The 26331-nt window shown below is 47.3% G+C and overlaps 1 protein-coding gene across 3 annotated transcripts; it reads right to left on the bottom strand.

The window, feature by feature from the left end:
- Positions 1-37: 37 nt before the first annotated feature.
- Positions 38-22489, bottom strand: LOC144937894 (deoxycytidine kinase 2-like). Of its 3 annotated transcripts, XM_078865473.1 has the most exons (10): positions 22353-22443; positions 18529-18613; positions 13610-13708; positions 12446-12561; positions 11997-12169; positions 9736-9811; positions 7798-7869; positions 6274-6389; positions 3249-3348; positions 38-1854 (listed from the first exon to the last, which is right to left on the bottom strand). In XM_078865473.1, exons 3-10 carry the CDS (start codon positions 13677-13679, stop codon positions 1828-1830), a joined length of 750 nt encoding a protein of 249 aa, XP_078721599.1. In that variant the 5' UTR covers positions 13680-13708; positions 18529-18613; positions 22353-22443; the 3' UTR covers positions 38-1827. The 3 variants fall into 3 exon arrangements, with proteins under 3 accessions (XP_078721599.1, XP_078721598.1, XP_078721600.1); XM_078865472.1 differs by lacking the exon at positions 18529-18613 and having other exon boundaries at positions 22353-22489; XM_078865474.1 differs by lacking the exons at positions 11997-12169; positions 18529-18613 and adding an exon at positions 11745-11905 and having other exon boundaries at positions 22353-22489.
- Positions 22490-26331: the final 3842 nt, after the last annotated feature.

The following is a 26331-nucleotide window of genomic DNA, read 5'->3' as shown; positions in this document are numbered from 1 at the left end:
AACTACTGTGTCGCGCAGTCCGTGGTTGTTGCAGTTTTCAGAATGGCCATCTATGATGGACACTGCTATCTAAAAAACAGCCCTGCCTTTTGTGTGAATAGTAGACATGGTGTGGAGTGGACTGGAGATAACGATAACGCTTGCATATAATGGGTTAGTGGAGGGGATGGGGAGATAAATTCTTACTCTATTTGGCCAGTTATTAAAAATAAGTTATTTTTTTTGGAGGTGGGGAAGGGTGGGGGGTGCTTCTGAATCAACTCAGGCTGTTGGCATTCTGATGTTTGTGGGTCTGGCATTAGCGAGACTGAAGAGGCTAAAATGGGACGTTCACGTTTCTCAGCTGCACAGAGCCACACGGCTGCGGGTCAAAAAACAAGTGGGTTCTGCAACTTGAAGGACTCAAATCCCATACTTTTAGTAAAAAAAGGTTTTAAGTGAACATGACACAATGTGAATTTTTCTTGTTTTGCATAATTTATCAGTAACTAAGTTATTGTTGTGAGATAGCCACCACAGTAAATATTGTATCCAGCCTAACATCGCATCTCTCCCCAACTGGGTACAATTGTGATACGATATCTATAGCTGCAGAAATGTTGCGGAAAGATCGAAGTTTATTCCGCAATTCGTTACTACTGGTTTTTCTTATTGATTGCAGTATATATAATATTAATTATTCCAAGAATCTTCGCATTTTTCCACGTCGCGTCAGAAACCCTTTTCCGCTGCCTGACCTCGCCATACGATCTAATCTTTCCAAGTGCCACTTAACGGCGAAGCCAGGGCAAGTCCCACTTAAGTGGTGCCGACCGCTGTACTTGCCGTGCCGGCAATACGGCGCGCAGAGTTCGCTCGGTATTTATTGGTGACCTTTGTGTCGGCGGTGAGCAGAAAAGCGCTCCAAAAATGGATCTTTCCGTTTTGCTTCGAAACATTCTTTCCCAAAAAAAGGGGTGGGTGGGGGTTTCCCCGTTTTTGTACAAACCATATTTTGGCAATAAGAGAACGTTCGTTTTAAGGCGCTCGGCAAGTTTTCACCTCTGCAAATCTCTCTCACTCGCATGGGCAATTTTTTTTTTATTAAGTTTGCTTCTCAAAAGTGTTTATGATTCATCATGTTTTGCTTGTATGAAAATGCGTTTGATCCTATTGCATGGTTTTTATTCACGTTCCGTTTTTCATACAGTTACGTAACTCTCTTCACTTTTACCCATTGACCTGTAGAGGCCTTCCAGAGGCCAAGTTTTGTACATATAGCGTGTTAATAGCTCTGCCAGATAATGGTAATCAATAGAGGTTGGAATTTGGTTTTGGAAATGTGCAAGATTTTAGCTGGAAGCATTTTAGCACTGTACAGTCAATTGACAGACCTTACGGAGAGTGTTTAGCACTAGTGTTGGGATTGCATTTGATTTTCTGTACATATTTTACATTCAATAAATGTAAACCCGTTTCTGCCTTCCTAAGCTGGAAGAGTTCTTGCCTTGCAGTTCCATTAACAAAAGCACAAGCAGTGTGAAATGCATATACAATACACTGAAGCACACTTTTAAGATATTAGAATAAAGGGAATTCAAACAAGTTCATTTATAATATTGGTACACCAACTTGCAATGTCAATGGTAAACTTAACATCTGCTTTTTTTCAAAGGGGGCACTTAGTATAAATATTTTTTTTATTTCAGGAAATATAAATAACTCATCAAGTGCAAATATCGTGTAAATATACTTCCACTTTTGAGAGCGTCCTCAGCACCAGTTGAAAATTTGACCATTTCTTGAAACGAGTTACACCATCGCTGCCATTCTCTATGAGCAGAAATTTCATATCTTGTCCAAAAAGTCTTCAATCTGTGCAAAAGGAAAATCTGTTAAGCGTTGTAATTCACCTTGTGCCAACACAACTCACCACGTAACACTTTAAATCGCCAGCGTGCATAATTATTGTTCGATTGCAACAAATATCAACAAGATCAGATTTTTCCTGGTGTGAGAGTTGCGAGGAGAAGCCTTCAACGGCAATTGGTTCCACGAAACCGATCGGTAAGTGATTTGGTTATTAAGCGAGTATCGGAAATGCATGTCAAAGGCTTAATTCGTTCTGATAGCATCGAAAGTTCACCCAAAACACGTACTTTACAATATTTATATAATTATATTAATACAAAGATACAACAAACAATATTACAAGAAACATGGTTAATGCATTGATGTTTACGCTTCCTACAACAGCCCGTCCTTAGCAGGGGAATGGTCGGTAAGCGAACACATTGGGCTCTATGGAGGCCCGTCGTTAAGCGATTAGTTGTTCACAGGAGTGGTCGTCAAGTACACGATGTCAAGTTGGGGCACATTCGGCTAATGTGATGCAAACAACGCGGTATTATGAGCATCGGCAAGGCCAATGACAATTTCCTCGTTCACCGTTACTGCACTACACACGAGGAAACCAGTGTAAACCTTCACTTGTGGAGCTAACAGCAAAAAAAACTAATGTAACAGCTAAGATACACAAGTAAAATCCATAATCGGTGTTATATCTTGGTTGTTTCGGAAACGTCACGTAGGAAAAAATATATATTACATAAAAATGTATATAACATTTGCATGGACTGAAAATTTCTGTGTCCTTTTCAAAATCAGGGCGTTTGCGTACACAACACGGCAGGGGTGGTGACAAGGCCCAGCTTTTGTGGTTTGCATCCGGCAAGCCACCCTGGTTATTACCGCAGGGTGTGTTAATCATTACAATGCGAGCGCCATCCGTTTCACAGTGGACGTTAGCGATTGCCCCGGTTATAATTTGAAAAGAGAAGGCCATTGTGTGTCGGTGTCGTGGTCTAATTTTGACAGAAAAGAAATTACACGCAGAAAACATCGCCACCTACCGTGGAAGTCCTGCAAACTGAATCGGTGCCTTCGTGATAGCCCTGTGGTATATGTACAGCGCAAATACGAAATGTACTCAATTATATTTTTTACATTAACGCTGCATTTCAATGTAATCGAAAGGGCCCATGATTATCTGCTAAGTATGAAGAACGTGTGTACGTACATGTATCCTGTACAGTACGTAAAACTCAAGGTCAGAAACTCCTTCATAAATACGACTGCAATCAATGTTTTGACAATGAGGACGCAACAAGGTAAACACTCGGGGGCACAGTTATTGAGTGAGTACACAGTGCAAACTACCTGGGCGCCGGGCCTACAACGAGTGGGAAGAAACATTTGAAGCATCTCACCTGGTTGATAAGCTCAGCCTGAAGTTCCTCGTTTGACTCAAAGTCCTGGCTGGCATCGAGCACCAAGACGGGAGTGTCGCTGCTGCACGGGTGATGGACCCTGCAGAGAGAGAATTGTTGAGGTGCCAGTTAGTTAACCATCCACAGCTGTCAACCCATACGGTTTACGCCGTATTCTTGTCCAGGGAAATTGAGTTTTCAGGTCCATATGACGTACAGCAGTTTCAATACGGGCAAAAAAATGTTTTTTGTGTTTCTCCCTTGTGATGGGACTGTAGGATAAACGTTGAGATGTATAAGGGCACGGGGTGACCAATAAGGTCTACATTTGTCTGTAATAAGGTAAGGGCACTGATAAGGGGGTTGACCGGTCGGTATGGGAGCAAATTGTCGTAACATCGCGCCGAACAACACGCGGCACGACTGGGAAAAGGAATCCGAGAACTGTGGCACAACCGCGAAAACCGAACGCAGCAGAGCCACACCGCATTGTTGTTGTCATCTCTTTATCTTCCCCCGGGTTTAAGTTACGCTGCCTTGTCTTCCCCACTCCACAATGAATATCGTAATGCACTTTCCCCGTCGTCCAAGTGATAACGGCATTTCTTTGTAAAAGCAACAGCAGAGCACAATTGTGCCGGGCCTTGCTACAATTAAGATATATTAATGGTTTCTTGACAATTGAACGGAACAGCACATGGCACTGGATAATTGGCTAAGAAGATTGCATGTTGCACAATATGCACAAGGTCGAGAACAGGGGAGAATCCTGAATGAATTGTATGATGGTGGGCTGATTCGCAGACCACATAATAATAATAAGTATTATCAGCCACTCGTTTCTATTTGACCATAATTCACCACACTGGTTAGTGTGGGTTGACGAAGACTGGGACCATATAAATACAATCTTCATTTGAAGCTTTCGTGACTGCAGGAATCCACTCTCTTTGGTTCTTTCGGTAAAGTCACGTGGGTAGAAATAAAATAAATCACGACGTTTCGGGCGCAACACAAGCGTCTGTCATCATCTGATTTATTTTATATTTATTTTATTTTATACCTACGCGACTTTACCGAAAGAACCAAAGAGTACGTATAAATACCGTGCAATCACGGATTTTTCTGCACCGTTCTCTGCTGTCCACAATATTGCCCCGTAGCAGTCGCCCATCCAGGCACTGTCCAGGCTCAACTCGGCTTCATTTCCGAGCTCTGAAGACCCGGGAGCATCCCGACGAAGCTTTGCAAATCTAAACCCAACAAGAGAACTCACCCTTTGATTGCTCATGTTTCTAAGGGATCCTCCTCGCATGTGTAAATTTAGCAGATGTTTGGCAGCCCACCGTTTTCCACCAGGGATATAGGGGCCATGGAAACACATTAATCAGAACTTAGCACGTTACGGGAGAGCAGACACTTGTATATTATTTAACTAATCATGGAAATCATTACGAGAAATTATACTCTATTGTGAATGTTTTGGCTGTCTTGTGCATAAACATGCCGCTGGTATAGGAATGTAAACATTACAAAGCTGGCTCAGGCCTGTAAACAACACGAGCCGTGATGCATGCTGATTTAAGCTTGGAAATCAGTTTAATTTAAATTTCGATTTAAAGCTTTCGTGACTGCAGGGATTCATCTTCTTTGTTCTTTCGGTAAAGTCACGTAGAAGGGAAGAAATAAAATAATAAAAATAAAACATAATCAAATAATTTTCACGACGTTTCGACCACAGTGTCTCCCCGACAGACCTGGTCTTCACCTGAGGACGGCTGCTTGCGTTGTGGCCGAAACGTCGTGAGAATTATTTTATTATGTTTTATTTTTATTATTTTATTACTTCCCTTCTACGTGACTTTACCGAAAGAACCAAGAAGACAGTTTAATTTAATTTATATTTCCTCATGTTTTCGTTCTCATCTTATTCATCAATGCAGCAAAGGTCACCTTCACCAAATCACACTGTCCAGCGCAGTGAAGTAGAGGTCAAATAACCCCGATGACCTGCGCGGCATGGGGAAGGCCTCGTCCGGCGGTGGACTGGCAGTGGACTGGCCGATCGGCAGAGGTCGCAACCGGGTACCCGATACCCGTACCCTACCCGGCCGGCCGGGTACGGGTACGGGTAGCCGTTTGCGACCCTGGTGCGGCCGGGTACGGGTAGGCCGTGAGTCACTGGTGAGTAACCATTTGTCACTCATTTCGGGTAGGGTACGGGTAGGGAACGGGTACCCATTTGCGACCCTGGTGCGGCCGGGTACGGGTAAGGAATCAAAACCCGTTTGCGACCTCTGCCGATCGGCAAGTTAACAATAGAATTGCAAATTCAGTGTCAGCGTGGCAGGGGGGAAATGCTTGGGCATGTGTCATCAGATCCAAAATAGCAACGGCGACCGCCACTGCAGACAGCCCCCGTAGACAACTCCGTTTTCACTTCACTTCCCCCCTCAGCAGTTGCGCCCAGACTTCCAATCGGCTAAAGTCTGGCTCGATTACAGCAGCTTTTTTCATTCACTGCTTGATGAGGGCCCTCGCTACGCCATGCAAGTCGTGAGGGTTACTTGGCCACACGTCATTGTGCTACTCGGTGCGCATTGGTGAAGGCGAGGAACATAGAATTTGGGCATAAGTATAGTCCAACAATGGATTGCCCTCTGCTGACAATGCAACCCCACGATGCAGGACTGTACCATACTCCGCTCCCCACTTTCACCAACCCACCAGACCAGAATGGTGAAGTATGGGCAAACAACCCCGACAACCCGAATAGAATAAGGGAGGCTCTCATCCCAGCAGTGGATTGACAAAACCGATGACCAGGCAGAGAGAGACCACATGCTCACTGCACCTAAGAACCAGATTTCAACACGCGCTGAACCCGGATTTGAACGCGTGCTCTCAGCAGTGCCGATCCAATGCCCCGACCTGGTGTTATCACCAGTGGACCCGCACCACCACTCTTGTCAAGATTCACTTAAAATATCTTCGCCAGCCCCCCGCTCGGCGACCTAGCACGTACACGGTCGTGCGATCCACCAGCCAGTCCTCGTGCCGCCGGTGCAGCGTGTCAAGGTACTCCAGCCCCACGCCCCGCTCCTCCTCCCGATTCCGCACTCGCATGCGCGCCAGGCAAGCCTGCGCACAAGCCGAACATCCCGCTCAGTTCGGTCGCTCCGACTGCGTGGGCAAGTGCTGCGACAGAGATATGATGCTGCTCTCCGACGACACGACCCGGGAGATGTGCAAGGTTTGGGCCAAGGTTGGCACGTGGTTGGAACCGTTTTTTGTTTGTTTTTGCACAAACGTTGGCCCAATGTTCCATGTTTACCCGGGAATATACCGGTGCCGTACGATGTGTAAGCATGTTGAACTTCTTATTGGTTCTTTCGGTAAAGTCACGTAGAATGGAAATAATAAAATAATAAACATAAAACATAATAAAATAATTCTCACGACGTTTAGGCCACAACGCAAGCAGCCGTCCTCAGGTGAAGAACAGGTCTGTCAGACGCTGTCTTTCCAACAGACCTGTTCTTCACCTGAGGACGGCTGCTTGCATTGTGGTCGATACGTCGTGAGAATTATTTTATTATGTTTTATTTTTATTGTTTTATTATTTCCATTCTACGTGACTTTACCGAAAGAACCAATAAGATGAATCCCTGCAGTCACGAAAGCTTTAAATCGAAACATGCTGAACTTCTTGCACGTCTGAATGTAGCCATGCACGCTAATGGTAGGTGCAGGAAATCGGAGGTACGATATTGCAGTGTCGCCATACCGCTTGATTTGGATCGTCATATCATGATTATTTTTTCTCACAATATTGTTGCTGCTCATAATGTATTACATTTTACTTCCTGACAAACGTTCTAAGCAAACAGCCATTAGCTATTTTCTGGAGTATTTTACAGGATAGTGGTGACATCACATTGTTTTTACAGTTTGTATAATTGTGTAATTATTTACTGTCTGACAGCGTTTGTATAATAATAATAATAATAATGATGATGATTATAAGCGATAAACTTGCAAGATTAGAAGACTGATGGTTTGCATCGTATGTTATTCATCCTACTCACAAAGGGAGAAGTTTGATTCCCGGCTTCGGCTTAAATAATTATAATGAGTCGTAGCTAAACCGATCTTTGGCCCATTGACCAGCATGGTGAAGTATGGTCAAACAACCCCATTACTGACACAGCACGGTGAGGCCTTCATCCAGCGGGTGAACTGTGAAATGCATATAAATTCGAATTATTATTACAATGAAAGACCCAGTGTAAATCAAGATAAAGATAACATCTGATGCTACAGGAACTTTCTGTAACGATTGCATAATGCATATTGCATACGTGTGCTTCGTGCAAATTCTCAATTCGGAATGTCAAAGTCCAAAAATGTGCACGTAACTGAAGATGATGGCCCTTACAAGGAACAAGGTGACATCGACGTTACAAAAGGTAAAAGGTGAAGCAATGTCCCTCCTCCGCTCGCACGCGTATCCGACTTGCGAGCATGTCGTGTTCGTGGAACCGCTGACCTCTGGCTCGGCGCGAAGATAAACCATTCCATCCAGCTCGACGCGCTTGTCGAACTCCGAAAGCAGCCAGCCCTGCCCAACGCAAACAACACGCGGTGGAGGGACAGCGCCCGGGGTACAGGGTTCACGTGACGCGGTTTGCACAACGGCTCCCCACCCCCCCCCTTTCTCCCGACCTCGGGTTTTCACGACAAATAATTGACAGAACTGCACTCCGAACGAAAACCTTTGAACCTTTCCCAGCAATTTGCTGCTACGACGTCACTGGCATTGTCTCGTACTGTGCCGTCATTACGTGCTTGATTAATCGCAGGACGGCAACAAAAAAATGGGGACTCCACCTGTTCCGTTCGGTACGGGATAGTTGTTTCCCTACGCACGCGTGGGGTTTCTCCAGGTGCTCCGGTTTCCTCCCACGTGTAAACATGCATCATACGGGCTGATAATACCGTTATATACAGAGAACTGCAGAGCTTGGGCAATTGTTGGCACCGGCTAAGCTCATGACGCCTTGCTGCTTGTCCGTGGTTCCTCACGCCTCTAAGTCGTTCTCGCTCTCTCTCTCTCTCTCTTTGAGGGTGAGCGTTGTAAGTTTATATAATTCATATAAGAATAACGTGTTTTTTCTCAAGAGGCGTTACACTTGTGTCAAATGTATATACGTCGTCGTACTTATGTCAGACAGGCTGGAACACAGAGAGCCCCAGGTACGAGGCATGGAACGTTGGATTTATCCATGGAATTATGGCTTAACTCTCGCACTCACGACACACCAACTGAATCGTTGAAGGATCGAGTCTTTTAAAATCGGCGCAAAATGTGTGCACATTGTATTCTGCCACGTTGAGGCTGATGGCGTGGATGAGACCATCTCACAACAAAGAAGAAACGACATGGGATGGTAAAAACAAACAAGACGAAAAAATACGATTCTTGAAACAAATCACAACTCCAAATTGTGACTGCTGTTCACAACATCCTCGTTGGGGAGGAGAGGATGGATCTTCTTCCTTTTTTATTCTTCCTCAGTGCCTTGCTCTTCGCGACTGTGGGGCAGAGGTCGCAATCGGGTACCCGATACCCGTACCCAACCCGATACCCGGCTACCCGTACCCAGCCGTGTACGGGTACGGGTACCCGTTTGCGACCCTGGTGCGGCCGGGTACGGGTACGGGTAGGCCGTGAGTCACTGGTGAGTCACCGTTTGTCACTCATTTCCAAGCGTCTTGTCTCTTCTCACAATTCAAGTTCCTAGAATCAACCCACCCGCGCCTGCAACATGGCTTCATCCCAGAGGTCGCAATCGGGTACCCGTACCCTACCCAATACCCGGCCGGGTACGGGTAGCCGGGTATCGGGTAGGGTACGGGTACCCGTTTGCGATCTTGGTGCGGCCAGGTACGGGTAAGGAATCAAAACCCGTTTGCGACCTCTGCTGTGGGGACACAACTGCTCTTGCTGCCTCCGTGCGTCACCGCCTGCAGGTCCTGTTCTGCTCTTATTCCCTGATCTGTATCTAGGTCGGATCACTACAAGCCCAATTAAGTGAGCTTCAACACCTTATAGCAACATGAGCGCATTGAGTTCCCTCTCGGGGCCTCAAGATAAGCGGAGAAAGAAAAAAATGGACCTGCTTGTCGATTACATTTATGACCTTTGCAGCAGCAGCGGCTTTTGGCTCGCCATCGAACAAAGACAATCACCGCATCGCCCGCACTTTCAGATGCGCTTCTGCGGCCGTCTGGAACGCTCTTCTTTTAGGAAACCAATGGAGCTATGCATTTTTCAGTAATCTAGATTGAAAACTAATTTCTTCAGAGCTGCTTTTTGTGTTTAGTTTGTTGTCCTTCCCCCGCACCTCTGGTCAGCACGGTTGGCTACGTTACGGTGCGAAAGAAGTCTAACACACATAATACACAGGTGCACTGCGCGCCGTACCTGCCACTCCTGGTAGACAACCCACTCCGTGTCGTTCATGCTGCCCTGCTCATGCAGGCTGGCGGCGAACACGTACCTGCCACGAGGGAGCACAGCGGCAGCTTGCAAACCGTTCCGTTTACGCGGCGGAGCGATCGACGACGCGTGGCGTGATGGCACGGGCATCGGCGAAAGAAAAATAAAGTTGTTTTTGTCGGGCGAGAACGGAATGCTGTTGAACCGCAAATTGTGGAATATTTGAATTTTTTTTTTTTAAATTCAATGCGCAGCACATTCATCAAATCTGCGCACGTGTCCTTATTCTTAAACAAGTGCGGGGGGGGGGGGTTCTTTTTAACAAAGTTAGTTGGGGTTTGTAATCAAGTTGCACGCATTCTGAAATATTTCCCACAATTTAACGAGTTATTATCTCAAGGAATTATTTGGTTTTGGCCAAAAAAGTTTATGTTTTCAACTTGCGTTTACTGGAAATGAAAACACTGGTTTGCGCTGGACACAAATTTGTGGCTGCATCACGGTAAACGAACGTTAAGTTTACGGAGTTAGAACAACAATAAAAATATGGGGTTTTCATAACAGTTCAATTTCATAAAAATCCAATGCCGCCTTTAAAACATTTACAGTTGGTTACGTAGAGCATGAACAAAATAAATGTACACGCCACTTATGAAAGCTGTCAGAAAACTCCACGCTGCTCATTTTGAAGTTTTAATATAACCTTGGGGGCACAAAAACAAAAAGATCCCCCTGTATAGCCTTAACAGACTGTTGGCGAAAGTGCTGAGCAACAGTCGCACACACACCACTATCTGTATTGCAGCTCAACGTTACAGCACATTCTCTTGGAAAACAAAACACCAAATACTGTTAACTTCCAAAATGTCCAAGAAATTTCAGTTAAATTACCACCGTTTCAAAATTCTATAACTTCCATGGTATAAAACGGACCACGATGTACTCAATTGCTATGACAGAGCGCACTCCCAAAGTTGTTTTCCCGGTGCGGCAGGTAACCCGAGCTTGACTTCGTTCTCATGACAACGAGTCGGACAGCAGATATGACACTTGAGGGACGGTGAAAGATGTGAAGTGGCTTTTGGAGAGCAACATCTCCCTGGGCTGTGCAACGTCGTTGCTTTCGCAGCGAATAATTCAAGTGGTCTCGTAGTTCTCGGCAGAAAGTCAATTAGTCAAAACGCTCGTCAATATGATTCCGCGGCGACTGGAAGCGTGTTCCGGACGAGCATAACAAGCGGTGTGTACGCATCTCCAAGCCCCGTCATCAACAAGCACAGAGGTCACACTGAGTACGTGGCTTGCACGGATCCTGACTTGGAAATAAAGGACTTTTTAGAGTGTGCTCTGAAAGGTCAAAAATATGATTATGCAGCCCTGCTTATACTTGCTCATGCCAATGTGGACGGAAGGACCGCCACTGGAGGGAGCTCTAGAAAGCACCTATAGCGAGTATTTGGCCTACTCTTCCCCACTGACAGATGTCTTGGAAAGAGGTGGGGGCATCCACACTTTCGCCCCACCGCATGTGTGACCTGCCGATCGACTAATCGTGGTGTACCCACCGCTGGGTGGACAGAGGCATGAAGGAATTTAGAAAAAATACTTGTCCACTGCTACAACTGTAACGCTGTTTCAACTGCCATGGCTGTATCTGATCACTGGAGAATATAATAAACATTGACGTGCGCCATATGCAACGGTAAATCAGTTGCCGCGGCAGCTTTTTATACTTTATGAATCATGGAATTTAGAAAAGGTGGAAAATTGGCTGAAACATTCTTTATAATATCATTCATTATTATTACCATGCTTTTCTTTACCTAGGAGAGCCTTACGATTGAGTCTCATGACGAGAGTCCTGGCAAGTTTTCACGGTAAGGGGGGGGGAGATAATTGCGACGTACAATCCCAATCGAGTAATTTAAAATATTTTAAAGTAATAAATTAACCAACTCGAACACGCCGGAGGTGGCGTGCACGCGGGCACACACCTATCGCTGTAAATGGACCGCTCCAACACTTGCACTGGCTGTGCGGAGGGCGGTACGCTCAGCTGCGCGCGTATTCGGCCCATCGCTGACAGCGTCTGGAAGGTGTACGCCCAGCGCGACGCGTCCGAGTAGAGCATCTGCAGGAGATTGCCCCCCACATCCTGCCACGGCCCAGGAGCGGGAGGTGGAGGAGGAAGAGGAGGAACCGACAAGAGACAACCAATGGGTTGAGCCAGCGGTCGGCTCCCGTACCGATTGCTGTAGACCGAGCGCTCGTAGACTGTGTGACGCTCGGGAGGGTGGCTGGCAGCGAGAGCGATTTGCAGACGGCTCAGGGTCACCCACGTCTGGAACGTATAAGCCCAGCGCTTGGGGTCGCCCAGACGCAAGCCCAGGAGGTTAGATGCCGCCCCCATTTCGGCCGGCTAGCGGGAAGGGCAGGTGAGGGCATTATAACGTTACAGAGTTTAATATTCACTTTCTTGTTCGTACTGTTAACTCCTTCCAAATGCAACTTAAGAGATAGAGTAGGACAAACTAGACGACTTAAGGAAAGCTGAGCATGAACAAAGTTTGGTTAAATTATGCACGAGCTGCAAATCCAGTTTGACCAGTTGCATCCTGCAGTGAGAGGGGTGCTTCTCCGCTCCCGTGAGCGTAGGGACCAGGATTTCTGGGAAGTGGGGGGGGGGTCACGGTACCATTGATCCGGACTGTCCGCCCACCACGTTCTGCCACTTCTCCAGAGGCTCTGGGACCACGTGCCAGTTCGGGCGTAACTTCTGCAGCACCTTCACGAGCGTCGACTTCCCGCACGCTGGAGAGAGAGAAAGAGCAGCGACGTCAAGCATCAGCCACGTCAGGCGTCGTTCACGTGTATCGCTCCCACGTGGTTTTAGGGTCTTGTGGTTGTTGTTGTTGTTGTTTGACTTGCATCCCACTGGGATTTTTGCACACAGCGTTGATGTACGGTGTTTTTTCTGCAATATTTTGCTGTCTTTTCTTGGATTTTCTGTTTGCACTCAGTCACATATTCACTTTAAGATGTTTTTTTTGTTCATGTTTTTTGTTTGTTGCGGTTGCACCCGATTCAAGAGCCGAATGGCTCACAGGGCTATACCTAATAAATTAACTTTAACTTGAACTTGAGGGTTGTAACGCGCGTTTTTCTCTGTACGATATCTGACGTATTGGCTCCTCGTGCGGAGAGCTTCATCGCGAAAAAGATTTAGCTCTATATACGTTCGCAGCACGTGGAGCGAAGAGGTCAGACATCGTGCCGAACAACTCGCGCTCCAACGCGTGAACATGCGGAGGAGCTGTGTACTGTGAGAGATTCCTGAATGATAAAAAAGTGACACGTGTATAGGAGGCCGATCAATGACGTTGCCCCCGGCACACATATTGATCACACGCCACACTTGGCACTCGGTATAAAGTTCAAAGGTGATTAACTGTTCAACCGTTTTAGACAAAGCACAGTTGCGTCGGAGAAAATACTTAGACCAAATATTACCGGATAAAGTACTTGACAACCAATGGGTTGAGACAGAATATAGTTTCCCCAAGAAAGTGATATTGCCATTGCAAGTTTAAACGTTGCCAAAACAAAGACGAATGCATTGGCTGAACGTCAGCAATTCAAATACATGACATTCAAAATAAAGCAGGGCTGCATGTTTGATGTGAATTCATTAGAACATGCCAACCGTGGGGATGTATATGCATGCATGTGTGTTATATGCATGTTGAACTGCTTTCGCACCCGTACGTAGCCAACCGCCATAATCGGACGTGCGGGATATTATGCCACATCAGCTGCACTCACAAGTGGCCATCTCCAGACGGTACACAAAACCACTCACCTATGTTGCCTTCCACCGATATCTTCTTGAAGCATCTCTGCCTCACAGAGGAGTCGGAGGTCTCCGCCATGCTCACTTCGGCCGTGCTCCAACGGAGATCTGCGAAGTCAAATCTACATTTCGATTTAAAGCTTTCGTGACTGCAGGGATTCATCTTCTTGGTTCTTTTGGTAAAGTCACGTAGAATGGAAGTAATAAAATAATAAAAATAAAACATAATAAAATCATTCTCACGACGTTTCGGCCACAACGCAAGCAGCCGTCCTCAGGTGGAGAACAGGTATGTCGAGAAGACAGAGTCTGTTTTATTTTTATTATTTTATTATTTCCATTCTACGTGACTTTACCGAAAGAACCAAGGAGGTCAAATCAGCAGTCAACTCTCAAAATATCCCTGGTAATCTGCTTCTTTGCTCTGGATATAAACTACAAACTACTTTTTATTTTACCAGGTCAGGCCAACTGAGCTGCGATGAAGCTATTTTTCAGAAGCGACCTGGCCACAAAATGATAGCTCAACGAAGTGGCTTATCACGTGGAAATGTTTCGCAGCCAAATATTCAAAACGCACGTTTCTAAACGTGTACGTAAAAACCGGAGGGCCGGGAGAAAAATCCATTCATCCACGGGGAGAACATGCAAACTCCATACTCTTAGTTTTTTCGGTAAAGTCACGTAGGTAAAAAATAAAAATTAATACAAATAAAATAATACAAATCACGACGTTTCGCATACGTCGTGATTTTTATTATTTTATTTTTATTAATTTTAATTTCATTTTTTACCTCCGTGACTTTACTGAATAAACTAAGAGTATTAATCCTTGCAGTCACGAAAGCTTCAAATCTAGAATCATGCAAACTCCAAACAAACATACAGGCATCAAGGTCGGGACCGAACTCACGACCTCCTGCATACTAGGCGAGGGAGTTAACATCTCTCCACCACGGCGCCCTCAATATGAATCGAGTAACAACTATAATAATCAATGTCTTGGTTGTGAATCCAGCTGCCAGTTTCAGAGGACAGCAAGTACGTATGTTGAACTTCTTTCACAGCGTTCGTAGCCAACCGCGCTAAAACGGAGGTGCGGGGGGAAGGAAAACGAGTGTGAACCACTCGCGCCCTTGAAAGATCGCCCGCAGTTAACACGGCTTCACGATTCGTTCCACCTGTTTCTTGCATGTTTTTCGAAAGTGCGTTTGGCCGATTCTCATATTTTTCCTTGCTGACATTTACAGTCAGGTGGGCACTGAGTGACTTGAGAGCCCTCAACGATTTAAAGCTTTCGTGACTGCAGGGATTCATCTTCTTGGTTCTTTCGGTAAAGTCACGTAGAAGGGAAATAATAAAATAATAAAAATAAAACATAATAAAATAATTCTCACGACGTTTCGGCCACAACGCAAGCAGCCGTCCTCAGGTGAAGAACAGGTCTGTCGGAAAGACAGCGTCTGAATGGCAAGTGCTGTTACCCAACACCTACTTAAGGCCGCATGGCAGATGATGGGGTGGTGTAGCCACCACCATACTTGACCCCCTTTGTCTCACCGGTGCTTATGATCAAATAACTCATCAGGTATTAATGTAAATCCTCATTGACCTAGGAAAGGATCATGTCAGGCTGAGACACCACCTGCCCACTGATGTTGTGTATCACCGGAAATCTAGCCTAGATCACAGGCAATCATTGCGCTGCATAAACCACTTTGCCCCCATGCACACTCACGTGCTGATACAATCAGGTGATCCTTTGGAGCGTGTCAGGACAAGTGTTATAAGAGAGCACCTACTGAGGCTGACAGTGCCTTTTTTGGTGGGGCCAGGACCATGCCCTCTGGACCGATGACGTGCCCCCATTAGAGATGCTGAACACATAAGACACCCACACTCATTTTTGACTGAGTCACATTGAGATATACAATTGCCCCAAATTTCACACACTGAGCATTGATGACTTATGTATTTTCCTTAACTTAATATTCAGATTTGGTTTCTGATACTAGGCTGTAAAGAGTGTCCCAGACAGTACGAGAATCATTGATACGATTTTAAGTTTTAAAAAAATGGCACAGTACAGCAATTAATTCTAGATTTGAAGCTTTCGTGACTGCAAGGATTCATACTCTTAGTTCTTTCGGTAAAGTCACGTAGGTAAAAAATGAAATTAAAATGAATAAAAATAAAATAATAAAATCACGACGTTTCGGAGGCAACACAAGTCTCCGTCATCATGATGACGGAGACTTGTGGAGACTTGTGTTGCCTCCGAAACGTCGTGATTTTTATTTTTATTTTTATTAATTTTAATTTCATTTTTTACCTACGTGACTTTACCGAAAGAACTAAGAGTATAGTACAGTAATTCTTATTCGTAATTGTATATTGGTTATTTATTTGTTCAAATCATGGAATATCTACGTCTGTGCTCTCCAGTTGCCTGCGTGAAAGGTGCCGCTATGTCCTTGCTCAATCCTGACCAGCCTGGCTAAAAAAACTCAGTACAACATAAATATATGTACGACTCGTTGTTCATTAATTCATCTCCAGGCTGCTCAGAGCGGGTTGGTAGAATGGGCAGGGGATTTGGACGGAAGAGATATCACTCGCCACTGATATTTGCTTGAATTTTGTTTTATTCATTTTAGCTTGCACATTTGGCGCTCTAACTGTATGACAGTCACGTGTAAAAGCATTCGCGTAGTACACTGATGTTAGCCGTGGCCTGGAATCCAACTCGTATCGCCGGGTCCACAATTCAGTGTGCGACCCCGCTGTGCCACCACTCCACCCCATTACCATCAATACGTAACATTGTTGTTTTATTCGTATTTTTTTTAAGCGTAGTTAATTGTTCACACGAACGATAGAGGGATACCATGCTTGCGTGTTATTTTGCACTGGCAGTGCAATGTATCCACGCTCTTCGACAAGGGATGATGGCCGGTGATCGAGACTAACGACAGAGTGGCAGTCGAAGGAGGGAGCAAGCCCGAGAGCTACGTCTACGGCGGAGATGGAGCGATGACATCAGCTTATGTGCGGGAGCTGGATTTATTCTTGCATTGCGTGACCGTGAGAGTTTGCAACAGCTTGAGGAGGTCTTCGGTGGCCAAATCATTGGGTGCCACGACGGCCAGAGGTTATCCACCTCACCTGGTATGTCGGGGGTCGTGGGTTCGATCCCGACCCTGACGCATTTCTATTTGGAGTTTGTATATTCTCCCCCTGGTAGGGTGGATTTTTCTCCGGGTCCTCTGGTTTTCCCTCCACATTTACAATCATGTGTTTAGAGAATTTGGCTGCTATATAGTTCTACATAACCCAGTTCGTTGAGCTGTGTGGCCAGGTCACTTCTGAAAAATAGCTGTATAGCTCAGTGGGCTTACCTAGTAAAAGTTTAGTTTTAGTTTACCATGGCTAATGAGGATGACGAGTTGATGACAGTCGGTGACATCATCGTTAAAAGCTGCTAAATAGTTACCGGCGCGTTGCACAGACACTCCACGTGGCCACACAAGACAAAAGATCCCCCGTCTAGCCTTAACAGACTGTTGGGGCCAGTGCTGTAAACGAGGACCTATGAAGGCTGCCACAGCACACACACGGGAGTCCGTGTCGCCTGCATCACCTTTGTCTCACGCACCGAACCAGGAATTCAGACACAGAAGTAAGGCCCCGAGATTGGCTGAACTACTTCAATAAATAACCTCACGTTAAAGTTGTAATTACAACATAAATCGGAACGTTCACATTAATAAAAGACACGACTTTAATCTGAACGATAACTTCAATCTCTGCTCCCACCCGGGTCACGACTCTGACCCGTGTCACGTGGCACGCTCCCGTAGCCGTCAATCACCTCGGAGCGAGCGAGCGAGTCATGTGACCCGTCAGCGCACGTGCTCCCCAAATACAAAGATAAAGATCCCCCGTGTAGCCTTAGCAAGCTGTTGGGGCAAGTACTGCATGTTAGCGAGTAGCACATATGAAGGCCGGCATGGCACACGCGGGGGTGGGTGGCCAACACCCCCCACCCCTTCACATCCACGAGTCGTAGGGACAGGGAGGGGGGGGGGGTCCTTTGCTCTGAACGTATATTGAACTTCTTTCGCACCGTACGTAGCCAACCGTGCTAATCGGAAGTGCGTGGACGGGGGGGAAAGGACAACAAACTAAACACAAAAAGAGCAGTTCTGAAGCAATGAGTTTTCAATCGAGACGATGACTTAAAAGTTGCTTCTGAATATCGGAAGGAAGAGCGTTCCAGACGGCCACAGAATCAGCGCATCTGAAAGCTCGCTACGCTGCAGCGCTCTGCTTAGCGCGAGCCGGGGCTTCATCCCCTGCAATTCTTCCTTTCCCTTGGTGGACGTGGTTCCAGCCCATCCGTTACAATTGGTCGTGAGCTGCAATCGAAATCGGGCCGCCGGTTTCTTGGTGCAGTGCGGCGCTAACCACTGCGCCACCGCTCCTCACCACGTGGCCACACAAATACAAAGATCCCACCGTATAGCATTGGCATGCTGTTGGGGGAAAGTGCACGCCACGCCAAGGTGTGTGTGTGTGCCCGATTAGCACCGCGCTTCAGATCGGCACGGTTGGCAACGTACGGTGCGAAAAAAGTTCAACATGCGTACACAAAAACACGCCCGGATTCAATTTGTCTCTCCCAGTGTTGATGCTTTGTTTTATTACACACCGCAGCAGGTACCCGTTTCAAGGCATGAATCGAACTAGGTGAGGCCCATAACCGGTTGGGTTCAAATATTCAAAAATTCCCCGTCACTGTCGTGATCGGTCGTGGAACTCTGGTCGCCGGGTTCGTGGCGCGCGCGCGTGCACGTGCACCGACGGCGCTAACCACAGCGCCACCGCTCCCCACAACGTCACAGGGCCACTCTCGCCCATGCTCTTACTGGTCAGGGATGAATGGAGTGGATGGAGCACGCCAGCGTGACACAGGCACAATGAAGCTCCCCCTCCACCACCCCATCATGGACCCTGGCGAAAATGAAAGGGTTTAGGACAGCGTTTGTTGTTGTTGTTGTTCGCTGGTGTTCCTTATTACACGGACATCAGGGCCACTGGCAGGGCCACTGGCAGGTCCATGGTGGCCTTTAGTGCGGCTCCCGACAAGACACCACGAGTGTGTGAAAACACCGCCCCCGACCACCATCATCATCATCACCATCGTGCTGCTCGTCAAACCCAACAACAATGGTTTCAAACGCGTGTCGCCCCTCCTGACACCGACGACCCCTTCTGAGAGTGAGTAAGGAACACTGCTCTCTGTGTTGATGGGCTTGTGGCCGCGTGGTTTGCTCAGCGCGACGATGTCCGACGTTTCGCACCACGCGCTGCTGGCGAGCTTACCCAGGAACGGCAAGCAGCCGCGGAGTCGCTAACGTGCACGACGTTGGCTGACGTTGTACCGACGTTGGGTTGACGTTGTGGACCAACGTTGTTGCGTGCTTACTGGCTCGAACCGTCGGACATCGGGGTTGCTACACTTACTGAAGCTCGCAATCAATCCGCTTGGGACTTCATGCCGAACCCAAAAACACCGCGGTGCGACCCGAAAGCACATCACCAGGCACCGCTCGGTGGCGGCTGATGACTCAATGTCGACACGGAGTACACGAAGCAGGGACACGGAGTACACGCAGCAGCAGCAGCAGGGACACACAGTACACACAGCAACAGTACACACAGCAGCAGTAGTAGCAGCAGTAACAGCAGTACACACAGCAGCAGTACACACATCAGCAGTAGACACAGCAGCAGTAGTAGCAGCAGGGACACACAGCAGCAGTACACACAGCAGCAGTACACACAGCAGCAGTACACACAGCAGCAGTAGTAGCAGTAACATCAGGAACACAGCAGCAGTACACACAGCAACAGTACACACAGCAACAGTACACACAGCAGCAGTAGTAGCAGCAGGGACACACAGCAGCAGTAGACACAGCAGCAGTAGACACAGCAGCAGTAGACACAGCAGCAGTAGACACAGCAGCAGTAGACACAGCAGCAGTACACACAGTAGCAGTAGCAGCAGTACACGCAGTAGCAGTACACACAGCAGCAGTAGACACAGCAGCAGTACACACAGCAGCAGTAGACACAGCAGCAGTACACACAGCAGCAGTACACACAGCAGCAGTAGCAGCAGCAGTACACACAGCAGCAGTACACACAGCAGCAGTAGACACAGCAGCAGTAGCAGCAGCAGTACACACAGCAGCAGTAGCAGTACACACAGCAGCAGTAGACACAGCAGCAGTACACACAGCAGCAGTACACACAGCAGCAGTAGCAGCAGCAGTACACACAGCAGCAGTACACACAGCAGCAGTAGACACAGCAGCAGTAGCAGCAGCAGTACACACAGCAGCAGTAGCAGTACACACAGCAGCAGTAGACACAGCAGCAGTACACACAGCAGCAGCAGTACACACAGTAGCAGTAGCAGTACACACAGCAGCAGTACACACAGCAGCAGTACACACAGTAGCAATACACACAGTAGCAGTACACACAGTAGCAGTACACACAGCAGCAATACACACAGCAGCAATACACACAGTAGCAGTACACACAGTAGCAGTAGCAGTACACACAGCAGCAGTACACACAGCAGTACACACAGCAGCAGTAGCAGCAGCAGTACACACAGCAGCAGCAACAGCAGCAGTACACACAGCAGCAGTAGCAGCAGCAGCAGTACACACAGCAGAAGTACACACAGCAGCAGCAGTACACGCAGCAGCAGTACACACAGCAGAAGTACACACAGCAGCAGCAGTACACACAGCAGCAGTACACACAGCAGCAGTACACACAGCAGCAGCAGTACACGCAGCAGCAGTAGACACAGCAGCAGTACACACAGCAGCAGCAGTACACACAGCAGCAGTACACACAGCAGCAGCAGTACACACAGCAGCAGTAGCAGTACACACAGCAGCAGTACACACAGCAGCAGTACACACAGTAGCAATACACACAGTAGCAGTACACACAGCAGCAGTACACACAGCAGCAATACACACAGCAGCAATACACACAGTAGCAGTACACACAGTAGCAGTAGCAGTACACACAGCAGCAGTACACACAGCAGTACACACAGCAGCAGTAGCAGCAGCAGTACACACAGCAGCAGCAACAGCAGCAGTACACACAGCAGCAGTAGCAGCAGCAGCAGTACACACAGCAGAAGTACACACAGCAGCAGCAGTACACGCAGCAGCAGTACACACAGCAGAAGTACACACAGCAGCAGCAGTACACACAGCAGCAGTACACACAGCAGCAGTACACACAGCAGCAGCAGTACACGCAGCAGCAGTAGACACAGCAGCAGTACACACAGCAGCAGCAGTACACACAGCAGCAGTACACACAGCAGCAGCAGTACACACAGCAGCAGTAGCAGTACACACAGCAGCAGTACACACAGCAGCAGTACACACAGCAGCAGTAGACACAGCAGCAGTACACGCAGCAGCAGCAGTACACACAGCAGCAGTAGCAGTACACACAGCAGCAGTACACACAGCAGCAGTAGACACAGCAGCAGTACACGCAGCAGCAGCAGTACACACAGCAGCAGTAGCAGTACACACAGCAGCAGTACACACAGCAGCAGTAGACACAGCAGCAGTACACACAGCAGCAGTACACACAGCAGCAGCAGTACACACAGCAGCAGTAGACACAGCAGCAGTACACGCAGCAGCAGCAGTACACACAGCAGCAGTAGCAGTACACACAGCAGCAGTACACACAGCAGCAGTAGACACAGCAGCAGTACACACAGCAGCAGTAGCAGTACACACAGCAGCAGTACACACAGCAGCAGCAGCAGCAGCACACACAGCAGCAGTACACACAGCAGCAGCAGTACACACAGCAGCAGTAGCAGCAGTAGCAGCAGTACACACAGCAGCAGTACACACAGCAGCAGTAGCAGCAGTAGCAGCAGTACACACAGCAGCAGTACACACAGCAGCAGCAGTACACACAGCAGCAGTACACACAGCAGCAGTAGCAGCAGTAGCAGCAGTACACACAGCAGCAGTACACACAGCAGCAGCAGTACACACAGCAGCAGCAGTACACACAGCAGCAGTACACGCAGCAGCAGCAGTACACACAGCAGCAGTAGCAGTACACACAGCAGCAGTACACACAGCAGCAGTAGACACAGCAGCAGTACACACAGCAGCAGTAGCAGTACACACAGCAGCAGTACACACAGCAGCAGCAGCAGCAGCACACACAGCAGCAGTACACACAGCAGCAGCAGTACACACAGCAGCAGTAGCAGCAGTAGCAGCAGTACACACAGCAGCAGTACACACAGCAGCAGTAGCAGCAGTAGCAGCAGTACACACAGCAGCAGTACACACAGCAGCAGCAGTACACACAGCAGCAGTACACACAGCAGCAGTAGCAGCAGTAGCAGCAGTACACACAGCAGCAGTACACACAGCAGCAGTACACACAGCAGCAGTACACACAGCAGCAGTACACACAGCAGCAGCAGTACACACAGCAGCAGTACACACAGCAGCACCAGCAGCAGTAGCAGCAGGAACACACAGCCCCCGTTCAATTGCCCCACTTGGTTGCACAGAGCAGGCATGTTGGCCAAGGCGGCGGATGCGGTGCAAGTCTCCGAGGCGCCGTGTTTTTCCCCTTTGTTGCTGTTGCGTCTGTGTTGTCGCCTTACCTGCGAGGCGATGAGGTGATGGTGTTGATGGTGAGGAGGAGGAGGGTGATGTTGGTGTTGATGGTGAGGAGGAGGGTGATGTTGGTGTTGATGGTGAGGAGGAGGAGGGTGATGGTGAGACCGGCACTCAGCATGGAGAGCTGTGGGGGTGCCGGCGTTGGGAGGGACGGAACACGCGGAACGGAGCCACCACTTCACGGAGCACGGAGCCGAGTCCATTCATTCGGTCGACCACTGATCGAAGTCTCCAACTCTGATTCTCGACGTCTGTCTGTGGCCTCTCTCGATGCATGTGCTACTTAACAATGGGCATTGGCCGAAACTTCGCCCATGAAATATCGTTTTCATTTTAATGGCACGGTGGTATGGACGAATTTATTGAACGTGTTGCTGCTACTTGCCTTGTGGATCGTGGAGAGATGGCAGTCATCCAGCAGTGGAGTTTTTATTTTATTGCGTCTGCCCACGCACCATTTCCAAACGTAATATTACCGTTTAAAAAAAAACTTAAAAGTTAAAATCCTGAACCTTATGGGTTTGTTTCACGAATCCATTCCGTATTGCCGGAGATCCGTTTCAGAGTTCCGTGTAAAAAAACTCCGCTCAGGGCGTCACGTGATGGTGATGCACATCTCAGCCTTTTGAGTAAACACGCCCGTGACATGCATGACCCATGTTTAGTCCGGATAAAATTACTCGAGCAACACAAAGACGCGAGTTTAGGGAGAATAAATTAGCAGACAATCTCTCCTTCGTATATCCGTCTCTTGCACATGTTGTTGTTGCTGTTGTTGCAAGTTACACAACCCATCACATGCATGCCTTCCGTATCATTTTTGCAGGATTGATTCAGCACAAACAACATTCTGCACCGGTTTCGAAAGACGCCCATTAAACATGAAACGTCAAAAGGCAAATGGTTCGAACCGCGTACCGACGTTAGCCCAACGTTGCATGTTTGCTTGAGCAGTGGTGTCTCCATCACAAGTCAAGGCTTTCGTTTAATCAATGCTGGTGAACTTCCAAGTTGTCTCGAGGCAATGGCCCTCTCTTTACAATGCGGGTGTTTAAGTGTCACGAAATAAGTGGAGAACCAAGACCCTGCAGCCCCCCACCGACCCCGTAAAGCCACAATTTTAATTTCCACAGAGCGTAAAGTGCTGCATCATAAAGCAATGCTTTGTATTCCACTTTGTGCTTAGCTTAGGGGCCGTCCATAAATAACGTCACGCGATTTTGGACGATTTTTGCCCCCGCCCCTCGTCACACGGCGTCACAAAAAGTCAGACCCCCCCCTCAAATATGACGTCACAAAGCTCTGCCCCCCCCCCCCCCAAAAAAAAAATTAAACATTCTCCAAATCGCTTTAAACTATTGTCATTGTAGTGCGTATTTAATGTGGCGCTGCACTCTAATGTTGTAGAAGAAAACATTTATTAAAAAGTCTATTTAATTAAGTAGAACGTGTTGTCTATATTTATTTAAAGTTGCGCATTTTGATGTGACGTCACATTTCTCAAACCCCCCCCCCCCTCGTCACACATCGTCATAAAAGTCTGACCCCCACCTAGGTGCGTGACATCATTTATGGACGGCCCCTTATGTTTTAAATATATTTTTCGTGGGTCTTTTATAACACGTCTACCGACTGCCTTCGCTATTGTGGCTGTTAGTGTAGCATGGTCTTCAGGGGGTCATTCTCTTGACCAAAACCTCGACAGCTTCTCACACAACAGCAAATCCACTGCTGGATTAAGGTTACCCAAAGCCACGTGTATATAGTATTGGCATTTGCCGTTAAAGCGTTTTCAATACATTTAACCGTTAAACTGCCAATGTATGGGCTGTATGTTGAACTTCTTTCGCACCGTACGTAGCCAACCGTGCTAATCGGAGGTGCAGTTGCACAGCACAAATGCATCACGTATTATCCCGAATAACATCCCACGTTCTGGTCATTTGACTACCTTTTATTTAATTTTATCTTTCGTGGGCTGTGCATGAAATTGCACTGAGAATGGTCACAAATGCACACTCCTTTCACCTGAAAACGGTCGCTTGTTGCTGCGATCGAAACGTCGTGATCTATTATCTTTGCTACCTACATGACTTTACGGGAAGAACAAAAGAGTATGGATTCCTGCAGTCACAAAAGCTTCAAATCAAGAATGCACACTCCTGGAGAGATGAGATCATTGCAATCTGGCACTGCAAATTACTGCACTGAAATCAAATTACAGGCACTCCTCTACTTACGAACGAGTTAGGTTCCAGAGGTCTGTTCGTAAGTTGATTTGTTCGTAAGTCCAACTTTACTCCTGTCGATTCCAAGCATGTTGTACGGCATGCACACTAAACACGGGAAATGGCTTAAGAAGTTGTACAATCATCCTGTAGATGACACTGGTTGTTCATGGTCTGCACATGCAGATGCCGCCACCACCGAAATCTATTCCACGGCGGTTGAACTTACGACTCTCGGTCCGAACAGGCAACTGGAAATCCGGACAGGTTTGTTCGTATCTCTGAAAGTTCGTAAGTCGACTGTTCGTAAGTAGAGGAGTCCCTGTGTATTTCTTGGTGACGTTGCAGGGTAGCTCGTTTGAGCTGGTATTTGGGCAGTTACCCTCGATATATATTTCATATAAGTTTTAGTTTCTCCTGGGGTTGAGCAATTGGCAGAGTGGTCTTCTTGGTTCTTTCGGTAAACTCACGTAGAATGGAAATAATAAAATAAATAAAATAAAACATAATAAAATAATTCTCACGACGTTTCGGCCACAACGCAAGCAGCCGTCCTCAGGTGGAGACCAGGTCTGTCGAGAAGACAGCCGAAACGTCGTGAGAATTATTTTGTTTTATTTTATTATTTCCATTCTACGTGACTTTACCGAAAGAACCAAGAAGATGAATCCCTGCAGTCACGAAAGCTTTAAATCGAAATTTGGCAGAGTGGTGTTTGCACACTTCATGATGAATACCGGCAGCTCGCGTTGGATTTCCGGCCGCAGCTAACATCGGTGTGCACGCGACATCTAACCCAGTCCGGGGCTCCCATGTCATCCAACCCACAGCGGCCGGAGTGACGAAGTTATGGTTAGACATCCCTCATTACTAAAATGGTCTTGAGGGGGCCAAGAGCCAGCAATGGGTTGACAAAGGCCTGTAAACAGTAATTCTAGATTTGAAGCTTTCGTGACTGCAAGGATTCATATTCTTAGGTTTTTTCGGTAAAGTCACGTAGGTAAAAAATAAAAATTAATGAACGTAAAATAAAATTAAAATCACGACGTTTCGGAGGCAACACAAGCTTCCGTCTTCAGGTGGAACCGTCACAGCACTTGATACAGCAAGCGTGCTGTGACGGTTCCACCTGAAGACGGAAGCTAGTGTTGCCTGTAAACAGTTTTGCCGATCCGATCTCACTCAGACCGACAGGCTGGTAGGAGAGAGACAATGTCATGGATGTTAAAGCACGGTGGTTTTAGAGACTGCGCGGGAAATGGCAATCAGGGGCCATGCAATGGGTGGGTGGGATATATGTTCATAAATTATCCCAACATTCCTGTCAGTTGCTGCAAAAAAACCTGTCAAGCTGGATGTTGCGAGTATTTATAGAACAATTGCATGACATGAGCTCATACCATTTGAGGCTTTGTCTAAATGAAGCAAAGTACTGTAGTGAGAATATTAAGCAATACTTTTTTTTATCCATGTGCTCTCTGCGATTGCTAGGGTTGAAGTCCGATGGAAAGTTTATCTGTCGCCGACCTATGGCTTATATCGTAGTAGTGGTGTTTATATGAAAAAAAAGCGTTGCTTTGGTTGAGGGAGTGCAGAGGGAGGTAAAGGCTGGACTACCTCTCTTGGGACCCATCCGTTATTTTTTGAAGGTTACGAGCAATCCGTGCTGCAACTAAAACACGACGTTACGAAAGGCAGTAGAAAAATCACCCCATTGGAAACAAAAAAGGTGATG

The sequence above is a fragment of the Lampetra fluviatilis genome, chromosome 20 (genome assembly GCF_964198595.1).
Source record: "Lampetra fluviatilis chromosome 20, kcLamFluv1.1, whole genome shotgun sequence".
NCBI classification, from domain to species: domain Eukaryota; kingdom Metazoa; phylum Chordata; class Hyperoartia; order Petromyzontiformes; family Petromyzontidae; genus Lampetra; species Lampetra fluviatilis.
The sequence above is the reverse complement of the archived record's forward strand: the minus strand, read 5'-3'. Positions and strand labels throughout refer to the sequence as shown.